General features: G+C 38.0%; 2 protein-coding genes across 2 annotated transcripts; one reads left to right on the plus strand and one right to left on the minus strand.

Moving 5' to 3' along the window:
- Nucleotides 1-4,237: 4,237 nt before the first annotated feature.
- Nucleotides 4,238-5,250, plus strand: LOC149948037 (mpv17-like protein 2). Its single transcript, XM_090172134.1, has 4 exons — nt 4,238-4,523; nt 4,582-4,817; nt 4,879-5,007; nt 5,079-5,250. The coding sequence occupies exons 1-4, from the start codon at nt 4,337-4,339 to the stop codon at nt 5,112-5,114; spliced, it is 588 nt and encodes a 195-aa protein (XP_090028260.1). The 5' UTR covers nt 4,238-4,336; the 3' UTR covers nt 5,115-5,250.
- An 11,052-nt stretch (nt 5,251-16,302) lies between these two features.
- LOC149948038 (uncharacterized) lies at nt 16,303-24,745 on the minus strand. The gene is made up of 6 exons (XM_090171545.1): nt 24,581-24,745; nt 22,068-22,121; nt 21,845-21,870; nt 20,291-20,530; nt 17,697-17,972; nt 16,303-17,205 (listed from the first exon to the last, which is right to left on the minus strand). The coding sequence occupies exons 2-6, from the start codon at nt 22,102-22,104 to the stop codon at nt 16,729-16,731; spliced, it is 1,056 nt and encodes a 351-aa protein (XP_090027671.1). The 5' UTR covers nt 22,105-22,121; nt 24,581-24,745; the 3' UTR covers nt 16,303-16,728.
- Nucleotides 24,746-25,058: the final 313 nt, after the last annotated feature.

Raw genomic sequence — 25,058 nt, forward strand, 5'->3', positions numbered from 1 at the left:
TTATTTCGTCTTAAACGAAAACGTCAAAAAGTCACGTGATATCAATGGAGAAAAAACATACACTTTAAAAAAAAATTCAGTCCAGGCAAAGAATATTCTTTGGTCCAGGGTACAATATTATCAGAATTAGATTAGAGGAAGTTATCATAGAGCCATAGAGCATGGATTAATTAGTCCATGGTCACATTGACTAGGTTTATGACTTGTTCAACCCCCCCCCCCCCTTTTTCCTCCATCCCGTTGGACCCTAGTTTTCCGTTAGTTCTTAAATATACCGCCAGAGCGCACATTTAACATTCGGGAACGGGGCAGTGTTGGGCACCGCTCATCTCATTGTGAGCGGATTTGTTATTGAGCGAAAATGAGCGGTAAAATATCTTTTTAAAAGAGAGCAAAACAAAAATGAGAGGAGCGAAAATTTTACCGCTCGAAAAAGAGCGGAAAAAAAAGAGCGAAAATTTTACCGCTCAAAAAAGAGCGGAAAAATAAGAGCGAAAATTTAACCGCTCAAAAAAGAGCGGAAAATAAGAGCGAAAATTTTGCCGATCAAAAAAAGAGCGGAAAGAGAGGAGCGAAAAAATTTCCGCTTAAACTTCTGTCTTCTGGGCAGTGTTGGGCACCGCTCATCTCATTGTGAGCGGATTTGTTATTATGAGCGAAAATGAGCGGTAAAATATCTCTTTAAAAGAGTTCAAAACAAAAATGAGAGGAGCGAAAATTTTATCGCTCAAAAAAGAGCGGAAAAAAGAGCGAAAATTTTACCGCTCAAAAAAAGAGCGGAAAAAGAGCGAAAATTTTACCGCTCAAAAAAGAGCGAAAAAAAAGAGCGAAAATTTTACCCCTCAAAAAAAGAGCGAAAAGAGAGGAGCGAAAATTTTACTCCTAAAAAAAAGAGCAAAAAGAGAGGAGCGAAAATTTTACCGCTCAAAAAAGAGCGAAAAGAGAGGAGCGAAAATTTTACCCCTCACAAAAAGAGCGAAAAGAGAGGAGCGAAAATTTGACCGCTCAAAAAGGAGCGGAAAGAGAGGAGCGAAAATTTTCCGCTTAAACTTCTGTCTTCTGAGTGTCCGATTTCAAAATAATTAGCAATGGCGACGAGGGTTTTCGATACGTGAAACTAGTACACGACAATCGCTATACAGTGGCGTAACTAAACTTACGGTCGCCCGGGGCGGAAGACAAAACCTTAGCCCCCTCTCATACAATTAATATTAATTAATTAATAATAATTTGAATGACTTCAAGTATTGATTAATTAATTGACGAATTAATTAATTATTATGGCAAATGAACTACAAATATTATTTGCTTTGGTAATAAACATTGAAATTAAACTTAAGACTTTACTGAAAGTCTGAAATACAAGGAATAAAAATGTACACGTGAAAATCTGCGACCGACCATTCAAAACGCGCCCTCCGCTCTTATAAGTTTGCACCTGGGACCCCTTTTTCCCTCCTGGTAGATACGCTACTGCCCCTACATACCTAGGAATTATGTGTAGAAAGTAGATGAAGATGTAGTTATAGCTTCATAATTTAATTGTATGCTAGAAATGAGCGCAATTATTATCGCTCAAAAAGAGCGAAGAGAAGAGCGAAAATTTTACCCCTCAAAAAAAGAGCGAAAAGAGAGGAGCGAAAATTTTACCCGTTAAAAAAAGAGCGAAAAGAGAGGAGCGAAAATTTTACCTCTCAAAAAAGAGCGAAAAAAAGAGCGTTAATTTCACCGCTCAAAAAAGAGCGGAAAAATAAGAGCGAAAATTTTACCGCTCAAACAAGAGTGGAAAAATAAGAGCGAAATTTTTACCGCTCAAAAAAGAGCGGAAAAAAGGAGCGAAAATTTTACCGCTCAAAAACGAGCGAAAATTTTACCCCTCAAAAAAAGAGCGAAAAGAGAGGAGCGAAAATTTTACCCCTCAAAAAAAGAGCGAAAAGAGAGTAGCGAAAATTTTACCGCTCAAAAAAGAGCGAAAAGAGGAGTGAAAATTTTACCGCTCAATACGACGTGAGCGTGAGCGTGAGCGGCTCTTTGACGAAAATGCCCAACACTGCTTCTGGGTGTCCGATTTCAAAATAATTAGCAATCATGCAATTAATATTAATTAATTAATAATAATTTGAATGACTTCAAGTATTAATTAATTAATTGACGAATTAATTCATTATTATGGCAAATTAACTACAAATATTATTTGCGTTGGTAATAAACATTGAAATTAAACTTAAGACTTTACTGAAAGTCTGATATACAAGGAATAAAAATGTACACGTGATAATCTGCGACCGACCATTAAAAACGCGCCCTCCGCTCTTATAAGTTTGCACCTGGGGTCCCTTTCGCCCTCCTGGTAGATACGCTACTGCCCCTACATACCTAGGGATTGTGTGTAGAAAGTAGATGAAGATGTAGTTAAAGCTTCATAAGTTAATTGTAATCGTAACCCTCAGCACTCGGTCCGTCCCAAAAGTCAGTATGAAGAAGTTGGAGAGCATACGAAACGCATACACAACAAAATCGTCACCCACAACCACCATAACGCAAACTCAACATACCCACACTACACATAAACATTACAATAATAACATTTCCAATGAAACTAAGTTGAAACCGTCACGGCGGTGGGCGTTAACGAAAAAACAAAAAACAACCGCACCATACCGCACCAACCGTTAACGTTTACCGTCAGACGGTGGTTTTGCCAACCTTTAAAGTTCTGCAAAAACGGTTTTTCGACTGTGCTCCGGTAATGCGTTTTGTGTACACACGCACGCACGCACGCACGCACGCACGCACGCACGCACAGAGACAAGATGATTGTAAAACCCCTCGGAAAGGTAACAAACTATCTTCTTGCACCGGCCGTGACTCGATGCAGGGAATAGAGAATAAGAACGGCCTAAGCCTACAGAGAAAATCTTGCCCTAAAAGGGAAGGGAAACACACAACTGCGCAAAAAACTAAGCTAGCCCGAAAAGGGAGCGAACCGAAAACACTAGTGCTCGGAATTGTTTATTCATTATCCACAAAATTTCCGATTTATTTAACAAAAGTTGGTAAAAAGAATATAATTTTAACTTATTTAATTATGTTTTTTTACGCAACCAAGCATTTATTTGAATTAAAATGGTATTTAGCCTATTTAAATAATTGTTTGTTTTGTTTAAATAATAGGCTTATCCACTTTCGATTATTTAAACATTTTACAATTATTATTCAAATATTTGTTATTTAAATAAATATTATTTAAATATCGCCGAACTTATTTTATCCACGGATAAAAGTTAATCGAACGCCGACCTCTAGAAAACACGCAGCGAACGAAAAAGAACCGACTCGGACGAAAATTCGAGGCGCTTTCCCTCAATACTAGTTTCTTGCTTTACCTATTAATAGATATTAAAGTACCAAATAATTATAATGTTCTTCCTGGCGATTGAATTTTAATGGAGTGTAGTTGGCGGGAAAAGACAGTTGACGTTCTATAATGATAATTTGACTTTTTTGAAGATTGCAACTGACCAAAAAGCTGGAGAGGCAATAATATTAGTTGCCCCTCCCAGCAAAATTATAGGGAGGGGCATTGCCCTCTACCCCCCCCCCCCCCCGGTTCCTACGCACCTTGGTTAAATGCTCCGCTGTCTTGAACAGTTGTTCAAATTCTAGTAAATATTTTTGTGTTTTAAAAAGGCCCGTCGCAAAGCAGAAAAATTCTATTGTATTCTCACGCCTCGGTTTTAATTTTGAATATTTTAGTATAGTCTAACCTTGTTTTCGTCTTTCTGGGTCCTACGTTATCCCTAAAATCTTTTTCGTTGAAAATGATTTCGGCGAATTAAAGGCGGTAATATATGTTACGTTCTTTTCTCACGTGGGGTAGGGCACTGGACGTGATTGGAGCATTGAGTTGGGAATATTAATTTAGAGGTCCCACCAAAACGTCGGATTTCAGTATTTCGCGAAAAAATAAGAATACTGCCGTCTGCTCTCAAATGACGAGAAACTTTATCATTCTACACGTGGCGCCGTCTATCTCTCAATGGTTTGTTCAAGTAAGACGCGTTTTCCGGCAAAAATATTTTATTTTCAAAAATAATGGATGGCGCCACGGGTCAAATGATAACGTTTTCTCGTCATTTTAGAGGAGACGGCACATTCGTTATTTTCAAAAACTTGTTTCGCGGGGAGCAGATTTGATTGGATCTCTAGATTAATATTCCCAACTCAATTTATTGGAGTGCAGACAATTTTTCTTAAAAGTCGTCTGCTGTGATTTCCATAACGCAACTCGTAATGACATGTGCCTGCAAGGCTTAGAAGCCCGGTTTGTCCAATTATGAGCAAACTACTAAAATTAATACCACCAAAAGTGAAAGTAGTAACTAACACTTTATTTACAAAACATTTGTTATTAACAAATGTAACGTTGGGGTCCATTTTTATGGGCACAGGAGACGTAATTCAACAACTTTATGATAGAAATATTTCTTCAGTACCCAAGCCTTATGATTACAATAGGACTGGTAAGAAATGAAAATATCAGGAAATTATTGTAAAATGAATTGTTTGATGGCTTTCTAGGAAAAATGTTTTTGGGTGGTATATGTTTTGGCCTTATTGGTCATGGCTGGTATAAATTCCTTGATGTAAAATTTCCTGGTGCTCATACAAGTAGTGTTATGAGGAAGCTATTAGCAGAAGTGGTTGCTGGACCCCCACTAGTGTTTTCTTTGTTTGTAGCTGTAGGGTCTATGGAAAATAAACCTTTCAAGAAAAGTGTGGCTGAATTTAAAGATAATTTAGTGTACATTATTGGGGTATTTAAAATCATGAAATTACTGCCAAGAATGAATTTTAATTTAAATTTTGAACTTTCAGATGGACTGGGGTTTCTATATTCCACTACAAGCTATAAATTTTTACTACTTGCCGCCTAAATATCGCTACTTATATGTTTCAGCTATTACAATTGTATATGATGTGTTTCTGTCTTATATTTTGCACACGGTAAGTCTGCCAGAAAGGTTTCTATTGCTGGTCCTCTTAATTATTGAGCAATTGTTTTTTTTTCCCTTTAGGATAAGAAAACTGAACTAAAAAGTTCTAATAAATAAAGATGAATTTAATTTTATATGAAGTTTTATAATTATTCAGAACCAATCAATATTTTTGTTCTAAATTAACATATCTATTTAATAACTTATTTATGTTTGGCAGTATTAATAAAATTTAATATTAGATTTTTGTAATTTTCCCATATTTATTTTTCTGAATCCTATGTTTGACTCTCTAGAGACATAAAATTCACTGAACCTAGACACTTAAACCAGAGACCAATGAACAACAAACACCTCCACTACTCAGTGCCCGCATAGCCTAATAAAAGAAGTTCAGAGCCATTGAAGCGGTTTCCTCCCACTAGGTGGATACTTTTAGCTGGTTCTGGAACAAAAGGTGTACACCTTTTACGCTTAATTAAACTATTCGCTTGTTCTAGCGGAGAGAATTACTCTACACCAGTGTTTCCTAAATTGTGTACCGTGCAACCCTTAATTTTTTCTAAAAGCTCCCCAAAAAGCAGGGCCGGCTCAAGAAATATTTTCCACCCGGGCAAGGGGGATTTTTGGCGCCCCTCTTATTTTGAGACTAAACAAATCGTTTATTCCCATTCGACCGAAAGAATTTTAAAATGTAGCCCAATTGGCAGGGTGATTTGGTATTTTATTTATAAGGTATGTACTATCGAAGTCCATGTTTAGGTTAGGTTAGGTTAGAGTTGGTTAAGTTTACTATTTCAATTTTGGTTGTATCTTTTTATTAAGACAGAATAAATAATTATTATTGATGTATAAATAACCTCCTGTATTAGCTATCCGCTCCATTGCAAACGACTTCAGTAACTAAATTGAAAACATAGCAAAAGCCAATTTATATAGCAGCGTTCGGCGGAATTCGGTCGGATGGGACACCTCAAAAACCGCCTTCGGTCGAATGGGATTTCGGTCGAATGGGACTAAAGCAAATAAATTATAAATTTACCGTTTTCCTAACAATAAATAATCCCTTTAATCCCTTTCTAAATACTTTGTGTAAACGTATTTAATACCTTCTTTATGGTACAGGGTCATTTTACATGGAGCTTGAAACACTAGGTAAGGTGGCAAGACTAGTATACCTTAAGTACATTAATTATAATGTCCATACTGAATAGTATCACGGTTAATATGTGAAATAAAAGAATTACGTTTACGAAGAACCCGTGAGTTAAAGATAAAAATAATCCCTGGATATTTTTATTTTTAACTCACGGGTTGTTCTTAGTAAACTTAATTCTTTTATTCATTACATTAGTTGCTTTAACAACTTAATTAAGAAACTTTTTACGGGTTTTTTTAAGGCCTACACTTATGAACTTTTTAAAAGCTGTCGCTTGCTTTTCTGCTTTAACGGCTTCTCTTAATTTACTTTTTTTTATAAAAAGAACCAGAATGCTTCTATTTCTCGGACATCTTAATTCAATTCAACGTGACTTATTAATAGCTGAAAACTATTCGTGAGTTCTGAACCGTTAAGAGAACGGCCTACGACTGAGCTGTGACGTCACGCAAAAGTTCTGGATAGTTCAGAACTTTTGTACGAATAGTTGTGATTCAAATTAGGATCGTACGATTTGACGTACGCAGCCCGATGTGCAGACGAATTTTAGAGATTTCAACCTTTAGTTCCGGCCAGTACTTGCTCTTGAGCAGGTACCATTTAGAACGGTTCCGAACGGTTCAACAAGAGGTTCTTGTCTGCGAATAGTTTGCATTTGGGTAGTTCTAGAATTTTTTTTCCCGAATAGTGCGCATGGGGACTGGTTGAACGGTTCAGAACTCACGAATAGTTTTCAGCTATTATCTATCTAACAAAAACTATATAACTGAAAGTAATAAATGGCTTTCTGCGCGTGCGCGTAAAATAGAAGAGACTAACGGTAACCACGGACACACGACAAATTAAATCGTACCGATAGACTGCTTAAAAACTAGCCATCGAAAACGATTTAAATGCATTTTAGAATATTAAATGCAGGTTCATAATAGTCTAAGAAACTAATAGAATTCTTGAAAATGGCCTGCTAGTTTATTTATCATAAAGCTGGATAAATGACAACGAAATAGCAAGCAAGTACATAGAAGTACTGTATTACTTTGGGCTTCCTTCTATTCTTGTGGCCCTAAATTGGTTAGAGTGTGCAATAACTGGTGGGTTTACCGGGGAGTCGGGGTCCAGCTCTTGTAACCCATAAGGGCGGTGGCGCACTGGGAGATGTTAGCTCTGATCAAATGGTCCGATCTCCACCTCCGACTTCGGCAAGGTTTGGCTGGAAACTGAGCTTCGACTCAGGCTAACGGAGAGGGTCCGTGTAAACTAGCCGCCTCGGCGGATTGGGTAGCCTGCTGTGGGGTGGCGGGCCTCCGTGTGCGGGTACGTTGTTCCTGTTTCCCGGCCTTATGGAGTCACACCGTGATCTCCGTGGCCAGCTGTGCCGGGTTATGTGGACCGCTGTGTCCCGTCGTTCCCCTTTAGGAGCTCTCTACAAAGGGTATGACTCTTTACCTACGTAGGTAGGGTGTCGGAAGGAGTTGCTATAGCATCCACTCTTACTCGCACGGCTGTGTGCGAAGTGTGAATTGGTCCACAAATTGCTGCACCTTCTGCTGGGTTGAGTGGCTTGCGTCAAAGGTGCGACCAACAGTAGTAGGGTACTACTACCCTAGGGGCTATCGACTTCCCGTAATCGGTGTACACCCTAACTGTAATGATTACGTATTCTTCTGTAATCTTTTGTACTTATTTTTAATCCCGTTATCATTTGTAATCTTCGTACTCATTTGTAATCACCGTAATAATTATGAAATAACGCGTGCTCATCTGTAATCACGTGTAATCATCTGTAAAGTGCGTAATCATCTGAAATCACGCTTATTCATTAGAATTATCCTGTATTCAATTACTCATCTGTAACAATTTTAATGTTTTGGGTTGCCTGTGTACTCATCGTAATCATCTCATCATAATCATTCTGTACTCATCGTAATCATTCTGTACTCATTAATGATTACGTAATCGGTGTACATGCAAATTCTTACTGGCTAGCCCCACGCTACTACCCATGCTGGATTTGTCACCTGTCCGGGCTTGGGGACGCTGGCGTAGGGCACTATGATGATAGGCCTCCGGTGGTATGCCCCCTGTTGCTAGGTACACCGGGCTAAAAATTCTGACACACTTCTATTCTTGTAGTATCGCCCAACCACTTTCTCTTCTTCATATTATATACCCTGGTTTATATTGAAAATCCCAGGAAAATGCTTTATCCGTCAGAACTATGCACCGTAATTTTATGGTTTATTTACTATTTTAAAATAAATAGTCGCAAAAAAAACGATCATCGATGATGTTGGACATTTTGGTTGGGAAAACGGTTTGTATTTCTAATTAGCTCAAGATTTTTCAAATTATATTATTAAAAATTTTATAAACAAATCCAATTCTTGGTAAACTAAAAAGGCGCACAACTCAATTTTGGCGCCCCTCTCAAAACGGCGCCCCGGGCAGTTGCCCGGGTTGCCCGGCCCTTAAGCCGCCCCTGCCAAAAAGTAATCGTATTCACTAAAAACGGTAGATTATAACCACACACCTTTAACACCTAGGTGTTAGAGGTCTGTGTTATAACCAAAAGTAACTTTCTTACTTTGTAGAAGATAAATAGCAGACGATGCTATGCTTCCAATAATAATATGAGAACCCCAACAATATGCCTTCTTCGTGTGGACGCAAAAAATCTCCTAACTCACCGTTTTTGCCCTTTTGAGAGACAGGCCTTACAAGGACCATAAAAAGAGTAGCTTCTAGTTGCACGTACAGGCTCTACATGTATTAATATTTCTATTCGGGCCTTCAGGCCAATTGTTTCATCGCGGGCCCTCCTTACTGAAATTTTTAAGTAGGGGGTGGGGGGGGGGGGACAAGGGCGTATTTAAAGGGTTTTTTTTGGGGGTTTAACCCTCCCCCGAACCGGGGGGGATGCCTAAATAAAATCAGTGAAACTTCCGTCAGCAACCCCCCCCCCTTGAAATTTGCCCTCAAAACCCACCCGGAAATAAAATCCTGGATACGCCCTGCGGCCCTTGCGGGGGGATGCCGGTAAAGGGCAAGCCGATTGGCCCTTATCGACTCGTACTGAGTCCTTAAAAGAATCAAGGAATTGGAAGGACATGAATTCGGAAATGTAGGCTTTGTCCGTAACAGCCTTTCCCTTTACTCAGAGTTATGATACAATTCAATTATCAGTGTGGGATAAAATACTTCGTTCTCAGTATTTAAAATAAATACTAAATACTTGCTATAATGAGTATTTAAAATAAAATACTAAATACTCAATGCGTAGGAGGATGGTGGCAGGCCCTTCATGCCACGCGAGCCAACAGCTCCCTATTAACTATTACCATATGTAACATAATTACTCATAAGTATATGCCACTAGCTCTATTTCTTCACTAACGGTTTGTTTCACAGATATTGCGTCATCTGTACCCTACGTAATATTTGACGTCATCAAATCTCAAATGCCGATTATGCCGTCGAACAATTCGCTCTACGTCTGATAAACCTACGGCCATTTTTTTGTAAACAAACCGGTTTGAACAACCAAGGCTTAGGAGCTAAAATGAACTACAATTATGTTCTGTTAATGTAAATTTATGTAATTAATTTGAAAGTTAATGAAGTTCTCGGAAACTTACGTTCTAAAATAAATTTGCATTGTCAAATAAAAGAAGCAGGTTTATTGGAAAAAATAGTTGAAATTCAGGTTGAGCTTTTCTGGCGCCTCTATAAGGTTGGAGACTTTGCAGATTCTTTTGAGCCTAGGCCTAACTCTTCTAGGCTTGATATGGGTTTTAATAACGCTGGTGGAAATTGGAATATCCCACTTCGACGACTTGTTCCATTTTCGGAAAGCGATCACTTATTGGTCATTTTCTCTAACTTTTTATTTTTCTAAATTACTCATTATTTAACTTCATCCGCACAAACCGTGCGAGTTTATAAATTTCAATAAAGCTACATTGGGCTGACCATGGATTTAGTTAATCCATGGGCTGACTAAAATTCCGACGCAAAAAATTCCTTCTCAATTTAGAGGTTTTCCATTGGCTTAAATACATATGTTAGTAGCTAATAGTGTGACTCCCAAAATTACTAGGATGAATAAAAAGGTTAAAATCTAACGTAGTCCATCTTTTTACTGGTTCGTGGTGAAACAAACCGTTAGTGAAGATTTTTGAATGGAATAAAGGTACAGTGGCATACTTATGAGTAATTATGTTACATATGCTATTATCGTTAACCACGGCGGAAAACCCCTTTAAAGGGAATATAACGTCTGGTATTTATGTCGCCCTTCGAGGGTTCCAATATTCTCCGCTGCCACCCATGGCTTTTCACACCTGCGGCGCTGATAATCGCTGATTGTGAAGGGAATAAAGGAAATTGATGGGGTCTTCCATAAAGAACACGTTGGAGGTTCCATTCCCTTTAACTTGTAAACTCAACGCAGAAGGTGTAGTTCCGAGTTTTCACCCAGTGCCACAAGTTAGGATCCAACCCAGCTCCTTTTTCAGCGAGGGGAAAGCGCTAACCACACCGCCACTCCTCAGAATTCTCCGACAGTGGCGACCTCTGACCCGAAGGGTTAAGAGCGGGGTAAAGTCACCCAAGATATCTTGGAGAGCTTTTTTCTCCAGCCAATTAGTTTGGAGACCGGTAGCGTCATCCAAGGGGCCCACTATATAAGGGGCGCCGGGACACTGGACATATTCCAGTCGGCCCTCAACCAATGAAGCAAACTTTCCCTCAGAATCCTGTTGAAAAATTTAGGCAGGCTTGCCAGAATTTAGTTTACTATGGTTGTCGGAAACCCGGACATATCAAACGCCATTGTCCTGAGCAGGGAAACGGGTGAGGGAGGCCATCCCATTAAATCGATGTACGTCCATGAAAGGGAGTGAGCCTCGGCAAAATTCTGACCCAGAACTGAACTCCCTTGGTCAACCGGTGTGTTGACGGAACATTTGGCCGGAAAAATTCCCCTTTGTTACGGTTTCAAGCTTTGGAACATTCGTTTCTAGGCTTGTTAGACTCTGGTTCCTCCATAGATATAGGAAACGTATATAAAGGTCTAGATAAAATATTTCAAAGGGAGTGAATACGGAGGTGACAGCCATAGAAATCGGATAACAAACTAGAACGCTTAATCGAATGGCTGACAAGGTACCGATTAGATTCTTGGCTAAAACGACAGTAACGCCATCTGCGCTGCCTAAAGAGGCGTGCTCGCGTGTAACTTGGTTAAAAGTTTTCCCCCACCCCATTGAAATTAATGTAAAGTTGGCGATAATTAAACGTTAATTAACCTACCAAATGATATAAGAAATATTACACTGACAATTTTTCCCGTTTATATGAACTTAAATGTAATATAAAATCGTCTTGAAAAATCGTTTATCGCTTTATAACATTCAAAAATAATATTTTTCCCGCACCATGTAGATAACCGAGCACCTGCTCGTCTAGGTAAAGTTTGTGTTGTCAACGCGCGTATTAGAAAGAAAAATGAGATTTTAGAAAGTAGGTTGTAATTTGGAACGATATTAATACTTTTCACGAATTTTGTCATCGGTGAATTATAAATATGACTTGAAATAAGTTTCAAAGTTTATTTAAAAGCTAGTTTCATAACTTTTCATCCATTGGTTCGTTCAAAATGAATCTTTAAAGGGAATATAACCTCAGGTATTTGGTGTGGAACACCAACGTTTGCAGCTCTGGCCGCTCTTGCCTTTGGATTTAGAAATGTTTGGCGCCACTGTACAGGGTAATTTGATAAATTGAAGGGGTCTTCCATTAAGATTGCTTTGCAGGTTATATTCCCTTTAAAGCTTGGAGGAATAAAACAAGTATACAGGAGTTGCGGAGAGCTGCGAAATCGGTTTCGTCAGTGACCGTGAACTCGCGCGAGACGGAGGGGTTCAAACGCGACTAGCGCCAACTGCATACGGAATTTTGCAACTATTCTCATTTTATATCATTGTTTTCGCGTCGTCTGGTTTGTTTTGAAACATTTATAAATTCCTTGCGCCTTTTTCCAAAATGACTCGTATTTGTTTGGAGGAATAAAACAAACCAGACGACGCGAAAACAATGCTATAAAATGAGAATAGTTTCAAAATTCCGAATGCAGTTGGCGCTAGTCGCGTTTGAACCCCTCCGTCTCGCGCGAGTTCACGGTCACTGACGAAACAGCTTTCGCAGCTCTCCGCAACTCCTGTATACTTGTTTTATTTCTCCAAGTTTAAAGTAGACGAAAATTTTAAGGTGCGGAATCTTGCCCAGTCTTAAGCCTCGGTTTAATCTACTGCGTATTTTGAAACGGAAAAACCCGATTACTATCGTTAAATCTTGGTTAAATGATGGCGAACGCTCCTTGTAATAAGAAACAAATAACGAAATACGTTCTAAGCTTATTTAACGCCAAAAATTCCACGTATTTCGTTATTTGTTTCGTATTAAAAATATCATATTATTAATCCAAGATTTAACAATAGTAATCGGTTTTTTTTCCGTTTCAAAATACGCGCGTTGACAACGCAAACTTATTATATTATTAATGTTAATAATTTTAATATTATTTTGGAATGTTATAAAGCAATAAACGGTTTTTCAAGACGATTTTTTATTACATTTAAGTTCATATAAACTGGAAAATTTGTATGTTGAATATTTCTTATATCATTTGGTAGGTTGATTCGCTCGCGTTCTACATGTCGAACAGTCTCATCGGTGTCGTGTTTTCTTTTCAAAGCATTGATACTGGTCTTTTGGATTTATTCCTTACGGCAGTCAATATGAACTTAAATTGAAGTGACCCATTTTTCCGACTTTCCCATCATTTTGTCTCACACAACCTTCACAATAGCTTCATTTTCAGGCGATTTATTGCAAAAATAACAAGGGTTAGCTGGGTGGTAAATTTTAAACGCGGTTACATGAAGAGCGGCGGATGCGTTTTAAGTCAACGAAGGCGCAAAATTGTAAGACGCGTTTCAGGTACAACGTTAAAACCGCGATTACGACACAACGATTGCTCGTATGTAAAATGTTCATAGAACATTTTTTGTAGGAAATAGCCGGATCCTAATGTTCATACTTGGGTTTATAGCCGTACATACAATACTAACGTAGATATTCGCGATAACTCATTACTGTGCACCGGTTTTCCCCAAAACCATTGCTCGTAAAACAACTATTTCTAACAGTAACCTGTGAAAAGATATGTTTTTGTTTGAGTAATTACTCCTTAAATATTTAATTACGGAATTTTGAACCATTCTTCATTTTTTATTTAAAAAGCTATCTTTCTATGATTTGAAAGAAACGCGTTTTCTAGTGCGTTCTTAGCGATTGGAAATTATGGTAAAAAGAAAACTATTTCTAACACTAACCTGTGAAAAGATACGTTTTCTTTAGAGTATGTACTCTTACACGATTTGATTACTTTAATTAAACATAAGTTACTTTAAGGATGAAAAAAAAACCGCGTTAGCGTCGAGCTAAAGTCGGCCATTTAATTTTAGGCGAAATAGAGTGTTAGTTCACCAGTTTGGCACCGATGGCGTAACTTTCGTTGCCAGCCAAACGAAAAGCATTGGCCAAAGGCAGGGTTTCTTAAAAGTTCTAATCGGAACCCGCGACAAAATTTCAAAAATCGGTCTAGTTTGTTATCCGATTTCTATGGTGACAGCTAGCAGAAACGCGTAATTTCTGCAGGCTATCCTTATAAGGCGCTATCTATCGGTAAGAAAGCTCGTGCTATCGTCGCGAGAGACATTGTCTCCTGCTTAAAAATTATACTAAAAGTCACCACTTTGTACTAAAATGCTAAGAGAGCTCGCGCTCTTGGTCGCGTGCCTTCCTCAGTGGCTGCTAGGTGTCAATTCCGTATTTTATGTTAGGTTAGACGTCCCGAAATTTATCTAGACCTTTATATACATTTCTTATATCTATGGGTTCCTCTGTCTCTCTCTTGGGCGATAATTTTATCCCCATTTTTTTGAGAAAACAGAGAGGAAAATGAGCGAAAACAGCACTACAGTTAGATTGGGACGTGGCACGTGTCGTGTCACGGGAATTATCAGGCTTTCCATAAAATGGGCATGTGAAATTCGCCGGAGTTCAAGTGTCTTGCTGTCGTATACGCACTCAAGAAATTCCGAATGTACGTCGAGGTTACTGACTTTGTGTCGAGCTCGGGCTCTTATTGTGAGACTAGCCCGTTCAGCCAAAAGCGACATAAGACCCAAAAGTGTGTCAGTACGGTATAATTTTTAATGAGAGTTTGTCGCGAAGTAAAAAGAGGGAGTGGGAGAGGGGGTTGAAAATACGTCATCAAAATTTGTAATTTTCTCCACTTCAGCGCCGCCGAGTGAGGCGTTTTAGAACGTATGTCTACGGTAAAATAAATCGATGAGAGAAAATCGCGGCAGACCATAGGCTAACTATAACGTTGCTAGTACTATTACAACTAGTAGTTTATGTAGTCTTTTGTGAGACTAGCTCTCAGTAAATATTTTAACGGGCGCGAAGGTAGAGTTGACACACTTTTGGGTCTTATGTCACTTTTGGTTCAGCTATGGCCATCTCTCTAGAATGAGCATTAATCTGACCCCAGGATTTTCATGTGATATGTTGTTTAACCAGTTGTAAATGTAGAATCGGCTCGGTATGGATGAAAGGGGTCGCATGCAGAGGCTGGAAGATTCGTAAGATGGATATAGCATAGGATTGAAAATGTTTTTTTTTGGTGAACCAGCCTTAGGTTGCAAATGGCGTTCGCTGGAACCATCGCAGGGTAAAAATGTTGTAGGATAAAACCGGCCTTGCTTGGGAACGGCGTTGGATGTAAATATCCTACGCTGGAAACGGAATTTGGGTAATAATAAGGTGTTTCATAGTGACCACGTCCATTGAAAGAAAGTTATTTATTGAATTTCGATTTTTTTCTTCAAATGCCATAAGTACCTTGGGCACACGCAAATCATTCTTGAACCCGTTCGAAGATTCAAAGCGTGTTTGAATGATTGCGCTCACCTAATGGCGGCGGGCGGAACTACTCGTCGGAGGTCAAATTTTATAAACTGTGGAAGCTAGGAAGTTAGAAACTTAAGCAGACGCTTGACGTAATTAGACCCCTTATACCAGAGATCCTGGCAGTTGTAGAGATGCGAAACTCCGTCGAAAACCTGACAAAAAAATTCAAGCATCAGCGCCGCCCTTCGGCCGGAAGGAAGCGCCCGTTTCAAGCCGAGAGACGCAAAAATTGTAAACAACGGTAACAATCCTAGGATCTCCGCGATTACTCCCCACGTACAGGCGTCGCTGCGATCGGAAAAAATTTGAAAAAAACTGGTTTGCTTAGGGTATAGGGAGTTTCGCATCTCTATAACTGCCAGGATCTCTGCTTATACGGTTCGGCACCGTTGCGTCATCTAGACCCGTTTCGATCGCGAATAGTTTCACAGCGACCAATATTCCGTTGTCGTACGTAGGTCGTCAATGTTGCGGACTTCAGTCTTGTGTACCAATTTTTCAAGATGTCCTCAGGATTTCATTTTGATTTTCTTGGGTGAACTATTTTCTTATTGGTGAAGGTGAAAATTTATGGATAGCTTGAGATAGGTGAATTAAAAAAAATGGTATTGGCTGTAGAAAGAAAGTTATATGGTGTTTTTCAAGGAAAGATAAGGTACCATGACGTTTGGTGTCTTTAATAGCTTATGTTTGATGAAGTGGGCTTCACAATAACTAGAAACACTAATAATAACAGATTATTTTGATAAAGTAAGCGTTATTCTGACTTTTGAGATAAATTTTAGTTTTCCATATTAGTTGGGAAATACGATTTTCATTCCTTAGCCACGTTATGATTTATATTTCCGAAAACTATCTTTTAAAAATTTAGCCTTCGGATAGTAAAACGTTTCATATTTATATAATGGTGATGGTAATGTTTGTTTAGAAAACCACCTATTTCAGTCAGAAACGATTACATTGACTCCTTTTCTAGAAAGGTCACCGCTACTTGATGATTTGAAAAGAAAGTTCCGTTGTTTTTTTCATTGTTAAGCTAGTAAGTGCTAGAAAAATCAGTGAAATAAAAAAAACGTTTTATTTCTCAAACTGTACATTTTATTTATTGGCACTTGATCAATCATTCAAGTAAGTTTTCTGGGATTTATCTGCTTTTACGTATAAAAACAGCTGTTTGTTCCAAAAAATATTTACAATAATATTTCCAAAACTCACTCGGATATTATTCCGTATCGATTATTAATCTTAAAAACAGCCCAACTGGGTTTTAAACATCACAGGACGATATGGGTAATTCCTGCAGCAAAAACAAGGCAAATTACGCTACCATAATTTAAAAAAAGGCATAGAAATTACGTTATTCTCTCGACGATATAAAGAACTACGATGGAGATTTTTTAAGTAATACTTTCGGAAACCATGTTATAATTTAGTGGGTATAACGATAGAATTTACGCAAAAAGAGTACTATCTGTATAAATTCTATCGCCGATAAAGTCCGGTTGGCGCGTTAGCAAACGCGTTACTTAGTATTTAGTATCGGTCGTCGTCGTATCGAACTCCTCCTTGCGGTGGGTATCCGGAGTACGGTGATACGGCAGCGGCGCGGGAAGCTTGACTAACTTGTCTACGAGGGGCTTGATCTACAGGAACACCTACTGGCAATTGACGTCCACCGTGCTGCGGTGGAGCCTGGCCGTAGGACGCGAATTGAGGTGGAGCCTGTTGGCTGGCTGGCTGAGAGTACACTGGTCGAGATTGGGCGGGTGGGTTGTATGGACGTGGTTGCGGGGCTGGTTGACGGTAAGCTGGTCGTGGCTGAGGTTGAGGTTGAGGTTGTGGTTGGTAAGCGGGCTGTTCCTCGTAGTTGCGAGCGTGATCTTGGAATGCGCGAGCATCTTGTTGCGGGGAACGAGATGGGGCCACCAGTGCGTCGCCAACGGAGTAGCCCTCGGGATAATAACGTTGAGCGTAGACCACCGAGTTGTTTGGACCACGTTGATCCAATTCCTAAATGAGTAAAAGATAAAATTAATTAAACTACTATTTTCCACTTTAAACCTTAAATTATCATTTACCCCAAAAATAGGGTTATATCAAATCGATATTTATCCTATATTGTTATATTATTCCATTTAACGCTTGGGACTGTTCTAATACTTTCAGTGGCGGATACATACACCCCAAGGTTCGTAAATATGCGTCCCGCACTACCCATAGCTCAAGAGGTTTTTTAGCGCCCCCCCCCTTCTTGAGTTTTTTTTCTGTATCCGCCACTAAAATTTGACGACTGAGATGATATCAGGGTAAATTAAATAAGATAAAGAAAAGGCAGGGCTTTGAAGGCAAATCATGACCACTATATGTCATTCTTCAAGGTTCTAAAGCTGCGAAAAGCTACTAGTGGCATTAACGGTCCGCGAGTAAGGGTTTTACAATCTTAAATTCGTGATCACCGCGATGCTAGTATTATTGACGTTATTGAGATCGTTGAGTAATACCTTGTGCAAGTAGTCATTAACGAAGTGGAATTTCTCGGATTCTCCGCAAATGTCTTGGCTGGAGGGGACACAGTTCAAATGGACTTGATGGAACACTGTGTTTTCGGGACACATCCAAGAGTGACGGGCGCCACCTACGCAGTAGTGGAAAGCTTGGCATTTAACGGAGCTATCAGCGTAGTAACCGTCCTTCCTTCCTGAGCAGGCGAATTTGGAGTTCTGCAAGAGGAGGGCCAATGGATCTGGACCTTGTTCCTCTTCTTCGTCTTCAACTGGCTAAAAATAGCAGAGATTTCAAAATTTAATTTTAATTCTGTGTGGCATCGGTTTCATAATTTCATAAAGTGTTTGATAGCTGGTGAAGGAGTTGGTCAATGTAAGGTCTTCATTGTGCTCTCCCAAAAACATTAACTGCATTTTATTTCGACCCGCGCAATATGAGACCATCTGCTAGTTCTTTCCAAATGCGAATGGAAAATGAAATATTTGACATAAGGTTTTCAGGTAAAATTTACCCATAACAGGGGTAAACACGCCTGGTAAAAATTCACGTGACGCTAGATAATTGTTTTGCATAAATACAATCAAATGTAACGCTAAATATAAATATATTTTTTGCCTAATTTTAAATTAAATATTTTATTTCAGTTAGGCTAATACCCAAGGAACCACCTTAGGCCTAAGTTACCAAGCGACTTTTAAAGCCATGAATACAGGTGGCCGGGTTACATTTCTTAGGAGGGTGGTGGCAAGCCCTTCATGCTACGCGAGCCAACAGTTCCCTACACAAACTATTACCGTTAACCTCAACAAGTTTATTTATAGAATCGTAACCAATAAATAAATTATCCAATATTGAACATTACTAATACGTTTAAGACCATTTTTAAAGGTGTTGCACATTATTGGACGTATAAAATGATTTCCGCAACAGCGAAAGTCAAAGACATAACGGGAGACTTAATGAAATCATCGATATAAATCGATATGCTAATGGCTATTAAAAGAAAGAGGTAATCACGTAGAAAGCCTTAGCCCTACTGCCCCAAAGCGCAATTATAGGAAAGAACGCCTGAATTGTAGATGTAACCAGTGAAGAAGGCAGTGGGGTAACCAGAATTTTATTTTGGAGTGGGTACACCATTGAAAAAAGTAAAAAAAATAAAAATATTTGTATGTACGACTATACGTTTCGGGGGGGGGGGGTCATGGGCCCCATGTGCCTCCCATAACTACGCCACTGGTAGTAGGCCTCATACATCGCGCAACTGTACACATTTTCGATCTCTAAATAATTTATACTGGTAACCATGTCCCGCAATTTATCAATTATAAGGAACATTGACAGGGAAAGGCGTTGCAGAATGAATAGGTGAGCGTCTGCCTATCTTCGAAAAAATATGCTACGAGGAATTTTCCCATAACTAATTTTAATTAAACACTGGCTATTTATTTAACGATTTGCATCAAAGGAACTTCAATAAAAGGGAAGTTCCGGTTTCAGGCATTGTGGCCATTCCGATTCTGGTCCCTCATTATTCACGGACGATTGCATCATCGTGTAACGTGTCAAGTTAAAATCGCGTGTAATTTTTTAATTAATCGACCGCAGCTAGGAAACTAGAAACGTGGTTAATCCCCGGGTCTTTCCAATACAATAAATACATGTTGGGCGTACGCACGTTTTCTTCCACCAGTTCTCCTTGGCGAGCTATTTAGGTCAAACTGGGCTCCCTAAACTTATCGTTAGTTGTCTAAAAAAGCCTATTGGAAAGTTTTTCCAAAAATCACCGTGTTGCCCTTGAAGTATCGGCGCTCCCGCTTGATACCCCTGTCTAGACTAATTCCGCGGTTAGGTTCCAATAACGCCGGTTAACCTTTTCTCCCCGCCCCATTTCCAACGCGAAGTGTATCGAGTGAGGACGATTTGAGCGCTTCCAAGTCGCGTTAATGCATCCCGAAATTGAAACCGGAAACCCTTCGCTTTACTTTTCCCGTTTCCTCAGCGTCCTACTCACTTTCGTTTATATGGGTCAAACAAATAGAAAATAAAATTGTATTCCTCCAAGAAATGGTCTTAAGAGAAAGAAGTGGATTCCCGATCCGACTCTCACGTAAAACGAGTTTTGCGGAACACTGGATCGTGCTGCTGTTATAAAGATATTGTATATTCGTTACTGGCTTCTTCGTCTTTTTATAACGCTGTCTAGTTTGGGTATAAAGATTGTATTCGGGATAATTTTAAATGATGGTGCGTGGTATTATATAATATGGTGCCCATAATTTAGAGAATTATACGTGTTTTGAAAATTTTCGAGTGCCAGTAGAGGGTTTACGCAACTAATTGACATTTCTGTAACTAAACCAAACCTCCATAAGACCAAATCTTATAGAATTTTAAAGTACAATTTTTTTAAATTCATTTTAATTCTTTTACCGAGTGTTGAGAACTAAACTTAATGGTTTATTTAATTTTTAGATGGATATTTAACGGTCGGATAATTAAATTTTGGTTTTTGAAAACTTCCGATTCTTAATATATTCTAGGCTTATAGAAAAAAATGTGCGTGTGAATTTCAGAAGTGATTCGGTACCTTTCCGCGGGCTGGTTGAGACGCGTACTGTTGCCTGGGGGCTGGCGCCCTCCTGGTTTGTTGCGGAGGAGCGTAAGATTGGGCTGGTTGCCTGGGCGCGGCTTGGGCGGGTGGGGCGTAAGCTTGAACTGGTTGGGCTTGGAACTGCCTTCTCGGTACTTGGTACAGAGCGCTGTCGTCTTGCGGTTGGGCCTCCCTGCCACGGGGTGCGGGAAATTGGTAGTCCACTTGTCTTTTTTCCTGTTAGATTTCGATAAAAAAACGCGTTAAAATTAACTTTCTGGAAAAGTAGGCCGAGTGAAACGAACCGGTATCCGCTGTTATTTTTTTATCCCAATTTAATCTGGATAAACTGCATTTCTGAGTCTGCGTGAGCCACTCCCGAGGACTCCGAGACACACAATGCTTTTAAATATAACACCACACCTATTACCACAGGCAATTTACCAGTTTTTTTTACTCTTTACTGGAGAAATGGGTAAAAAATGAAAGTGCGTGTATGGAGCCAGTTGGAGGGAAAAACAAAACCGACCAGTTTGGTCTTTCTCCAACTGCAATCCTAAAGTTGCTCATGACGGATGAAATTTGATTAAAAATTCCCCCTATTTTTCATGTTTTCGGTTTTTGCTGAGAGATATCGGCCATTTTTATTTATTCTTTTGAAACGTGTCTTTCTCGTTCCGGGTATTTTGCGGCTTATATTATTCGAGAGATTTGACCATGAGTAAATTGATACTAGAACTGTAGAATCGTCATACCGGTATCTTAATTTTTATTCTTTCGAAATTATAATGAAAATTATTAAATTATGATAATTAAGGCGCGAGGAAAATTAGCAGAAATAATAATATAATTAATATATTACTGCACTATAAATTTTTATATTAAGTCCAAATGTAAATATTTGGGAGAGTTAACATCAATTTAGTTTAAAGTAAAATCATCAAAATCATCTCATAATTTGTTCATAATGAAGTTTCGGATAGATTAAGGGATTTTGATCAATTTAAAAAAATCAAATATTAAATCCTATGAATAATATTGCGGTGCTATCCTGAATATTTTTAACTCTAGCTTTCTTATGAAAACTACCAAGTCATCAGTTGAAATAAATTGTAAAATAATATAGCGAATAAACTAAAGGCTAACTCCGATTTTATTTAAACTCAAAAGCTATATTAATTAAAATAAACTTTTTGAGCTCGAATTGAAAATCTCCACTGTAACTGATCTCAAAAATCATCAAATAGAAATGGAGTAAAAATTATTCAAATAGATTGCTTAGTGCCATAAATATGGGTAACTTGGCTTAACCATTTGTAATAATTTGCGGTTTTGAAATGAAATAAAATTCAACTTAATTAAAGGTCAAGTAGATAAATAATCTCCAAAAATTGAATACGGCCGTGGGAAGAAACGCGTTTGAAACCGGAAATTGAAAATAGCGGATACCGCGTCGTTTGAAACCTTCGAGTTACGCCCAACAAGTTTCGGAAATTCACAGTCGATATTCCCAAACGCTTATTTTAATTTATGTAAACTTAAAAAACTTACCCTAAAATCAGCCGATGCCAAGGCGGCTGTAAAAATAATTTTCTTTTTTAAAACCTCGGTAAATTGAGGAAGTGGAATTAAGAAGAAAAAGTCGGAGAATGTTAATTTCTGGGTGTGTCATTGCTCCCGTTTCCCGTTGACGGACGCCTTTTCGACACCTTTTTTACCTTTTTTTTCTATTATTAGAGCCCCAAATTGAAACAAAAAGTGAAAAATAACCCACCTAGAGCAAAGAGTGCGGCAACTGCGAGCGATTTCATTTTTTGGCTGTTTTTGCCTGTAAAAAATATACATTTGATCAGGTTTCCGTTTCGAGGAAGTTGATTCTATACGGACAGTGGAAATAATCATTATCGGAAATAAAAATGAAAGTAAACCAGCCCCCGGATGAAAATATATATATTTTTTAATTTCCTTCTAATTTAAGTCAATGCTTGAACTCATAGAGTGGAAGGATATCAGCGACGAAACTTGTTAACACTTTTCGTACGCAACGTCTTGTTTTCCAGGCGTAAGATAAATAAATTGGCCTAAATGTAATGTACATTATTTGGATAAGAAAGTAAGTTTATACTTAAAAAAATTTAAAACTACACCATCGCTCTTCGGACTATATTTATTCACGCCTCGAAAACAAGGTGGCCCGTTAGGATTAATGTTTCATGCGCTTCCATGGGGTCTTCCACTCTACGCGAGTGGGTTACTCTATGCTTGAGCTATTATTATGATTATGATTATAATTACTAAGTTGAAGTTACATATTGGTCATAATTAACTGAACATTAACGATAATCTGATATATAATATAATTTTGTATAGGCGTGTAAACAACCAATATTATTGAACGGGAAAATAAACAAAGTATAATTATTAATTACATCGAGGAATTATAGCTTTTACTTATGACTGTAATTTGATTTCATTTATGAGCATAAGTTTGCTTTCACGGAAGTATAGCTATCAATTAAAACGAAACAGAGCCAAGATAATATGATATTAAACTTAAAAATCTTTTACCATTTTTCACGCGTCATTTTTAAAACTTAATTACCATTTTTAACCGTATTAAATAACAAATAACTAAATTAATATTAGTGTTGAAAGGTCGTTAGTAAGGTTGAAGTGAGTACATAAGGAACCGCCTCGTTTCAAAAATTGAACCAACTCTAATAACACATAAAAAGACAACACCCAACTCTTTTCCTAAGCCCGGTCATTTATTAAAATAATTTCTTTAGGTGAGGCCACAAAACAAGATTAATATCTACCCTTAATTATAATAATTAACTACTATTTTATACGCGTATAGCGTGCGAGATCAACCGACTTTCGATTCTTTTCCCTACACATAAACTGCTCACGAAAATCAAACCGTGTCAGACCTCAAAAATCGCTTTCTCTAGATAAACTAGTTAATTATTTCAGAGCAACCACGTATGCTAAAAATCTCGCCTTCCAAAGCGCGCAATTTATGCGAAAAAAAAACGAATAATTTCCAAGTTGGGATAACAAATTTTACGCTTATGTAGTAGACGGTTTTTAAATTCGTTGTTAAGGCTAAATAAATCGCGCTATTCAATCGCGAAAAAAATGTCAATCACAAAGCTTTCAATAATCCCAAAATATAGAGGAGGGTTATGTAGGCCATCGATTTGTCGTCTTGTTTATCCCCATTTTTCTTTTCTAACAAAATTTCGTGTAAAGTTCCACGCGAACAAGCGTATGGACATAAATATTCATTAGAAAAAGATTTCCTTATGATTCTCTTCTTGGGGGTCTTTTCAGGATTCTTCGTTTTACTTTGGCCGTGAATTTGTACGGGTTATATTTTAGGGCACCCCGTTAATTAAATGAATCTGCTCTAGGATAGAATTAATTTGATTTCAACACGATGCGTCTCTAATGTAGGGAATGGAAATTCGAGAAAATTATCAATTTATACGCTTTTAAAACGCTTAATTTCAGAAATCGGCTTGTGAAATGTTCGTATTTAAATTAAAATGGGGTTTATATAAAGAAATATGTATCAGCAACGTTTGCCACTATAGAAATTATATGACGAAAGTAACCTCGCTTTGGTTTAAATTACACGTTGACTATTAGTTTAATTGGATTTGGAAATGTTTCGGTGATTAAAATTTTAAACGCGAAATACGGCCGTAAGAAATTAAAAAAAAAGTCTTTAAACGGGAGAAATTGTAAATGATATAAAAATTAATAATTTTAATTTCCACTTATTTAAACGGTACTCAATTCATAGATTCAACGTCTTTATATTATGACGTAAAAATTCCTTTTCAATAAATTTTAAAATTGAAATATAAAAAAAGGTTTTTTCTTAATTAAAAAATTTTAAAATTTAAAAAGTGTTCGAATTATTTTAGAGCAAATAGCTTGCATTAATAAAAAAATGGTTAAAATAACTATTTTTAGCAGTTAAAATAAAATCTTGAAAAATATCTAGATTAACTTACTGCATAAATATAGTTAATTTTTTTAATATTGTTTGCACTTCTTTGATTATTAAAATAGAACGAATACCATTTTGTATTTAAAAACTATCTACGGATAATAAAATCAGGAAGAATATCTAAATTAAATTTAACTAAAATATAGTTAACACAAATGACTATCACTAACAAATTTATAAAAATCGGAAAACTAAGAAAATATTGAATAAATGAAAAAAATATTTCTAAACTATTCGGTAAAGGGTGAGTGAAAAAGGAAACTAACCTTCAGACAGGAGGCCCGTTCAGAAAAGATTCGGCAGCTTAATCCGGTGAACCGTCTCAGATCGCGTCCACCTTTGAAAAGTCTCCGGCGAGGAAAGTACTTATGCTTTTATATGACAATGACGTTGCTGGCTGCCGACTGACCTCAATTCTCGCAAATGTTTCGCGCTGAGAAAGACGCCCTGGTTGTCTTTACCGGCCGCCCTCGTCTCCGAATTAATAGCGAATGAGGGAGCACGGAGCGCAGGAAACCCTTTATAATCATCTTGAAAGGGAAAGCCGGCAAATCTGCACCAGCTTTTACCATCGCGCAACACTCCGGTAGCACCGTCTCTGGTATCGCTGGTCACCTCATTATCAATGACCAAATCATTCAGTCGAAGAAGAAAAAAAATATGTATCGTTCTTGATTATAGATTATTTGAGTGATAGTTACGTTGGAATTTGGCCACCGATTCACTCAGAATTGGGTCGAATGT

Source organism: Leiobunum rupestre, chromosome 4 (genome assembly GCF_980474605.1).
Source record: "Leiobunum rupestre chromosome 4, qqLeiRupe1.1.hap1, whole genome shotgun sequence".
NCBI classification, from domain to species: domain Eukaryota; kingdom Metazoa; phylum Arthropoda; class Arachnida; order Opiliones; family Sclerosomatidae; genus Leiobunum; species Leiobunum rupestre.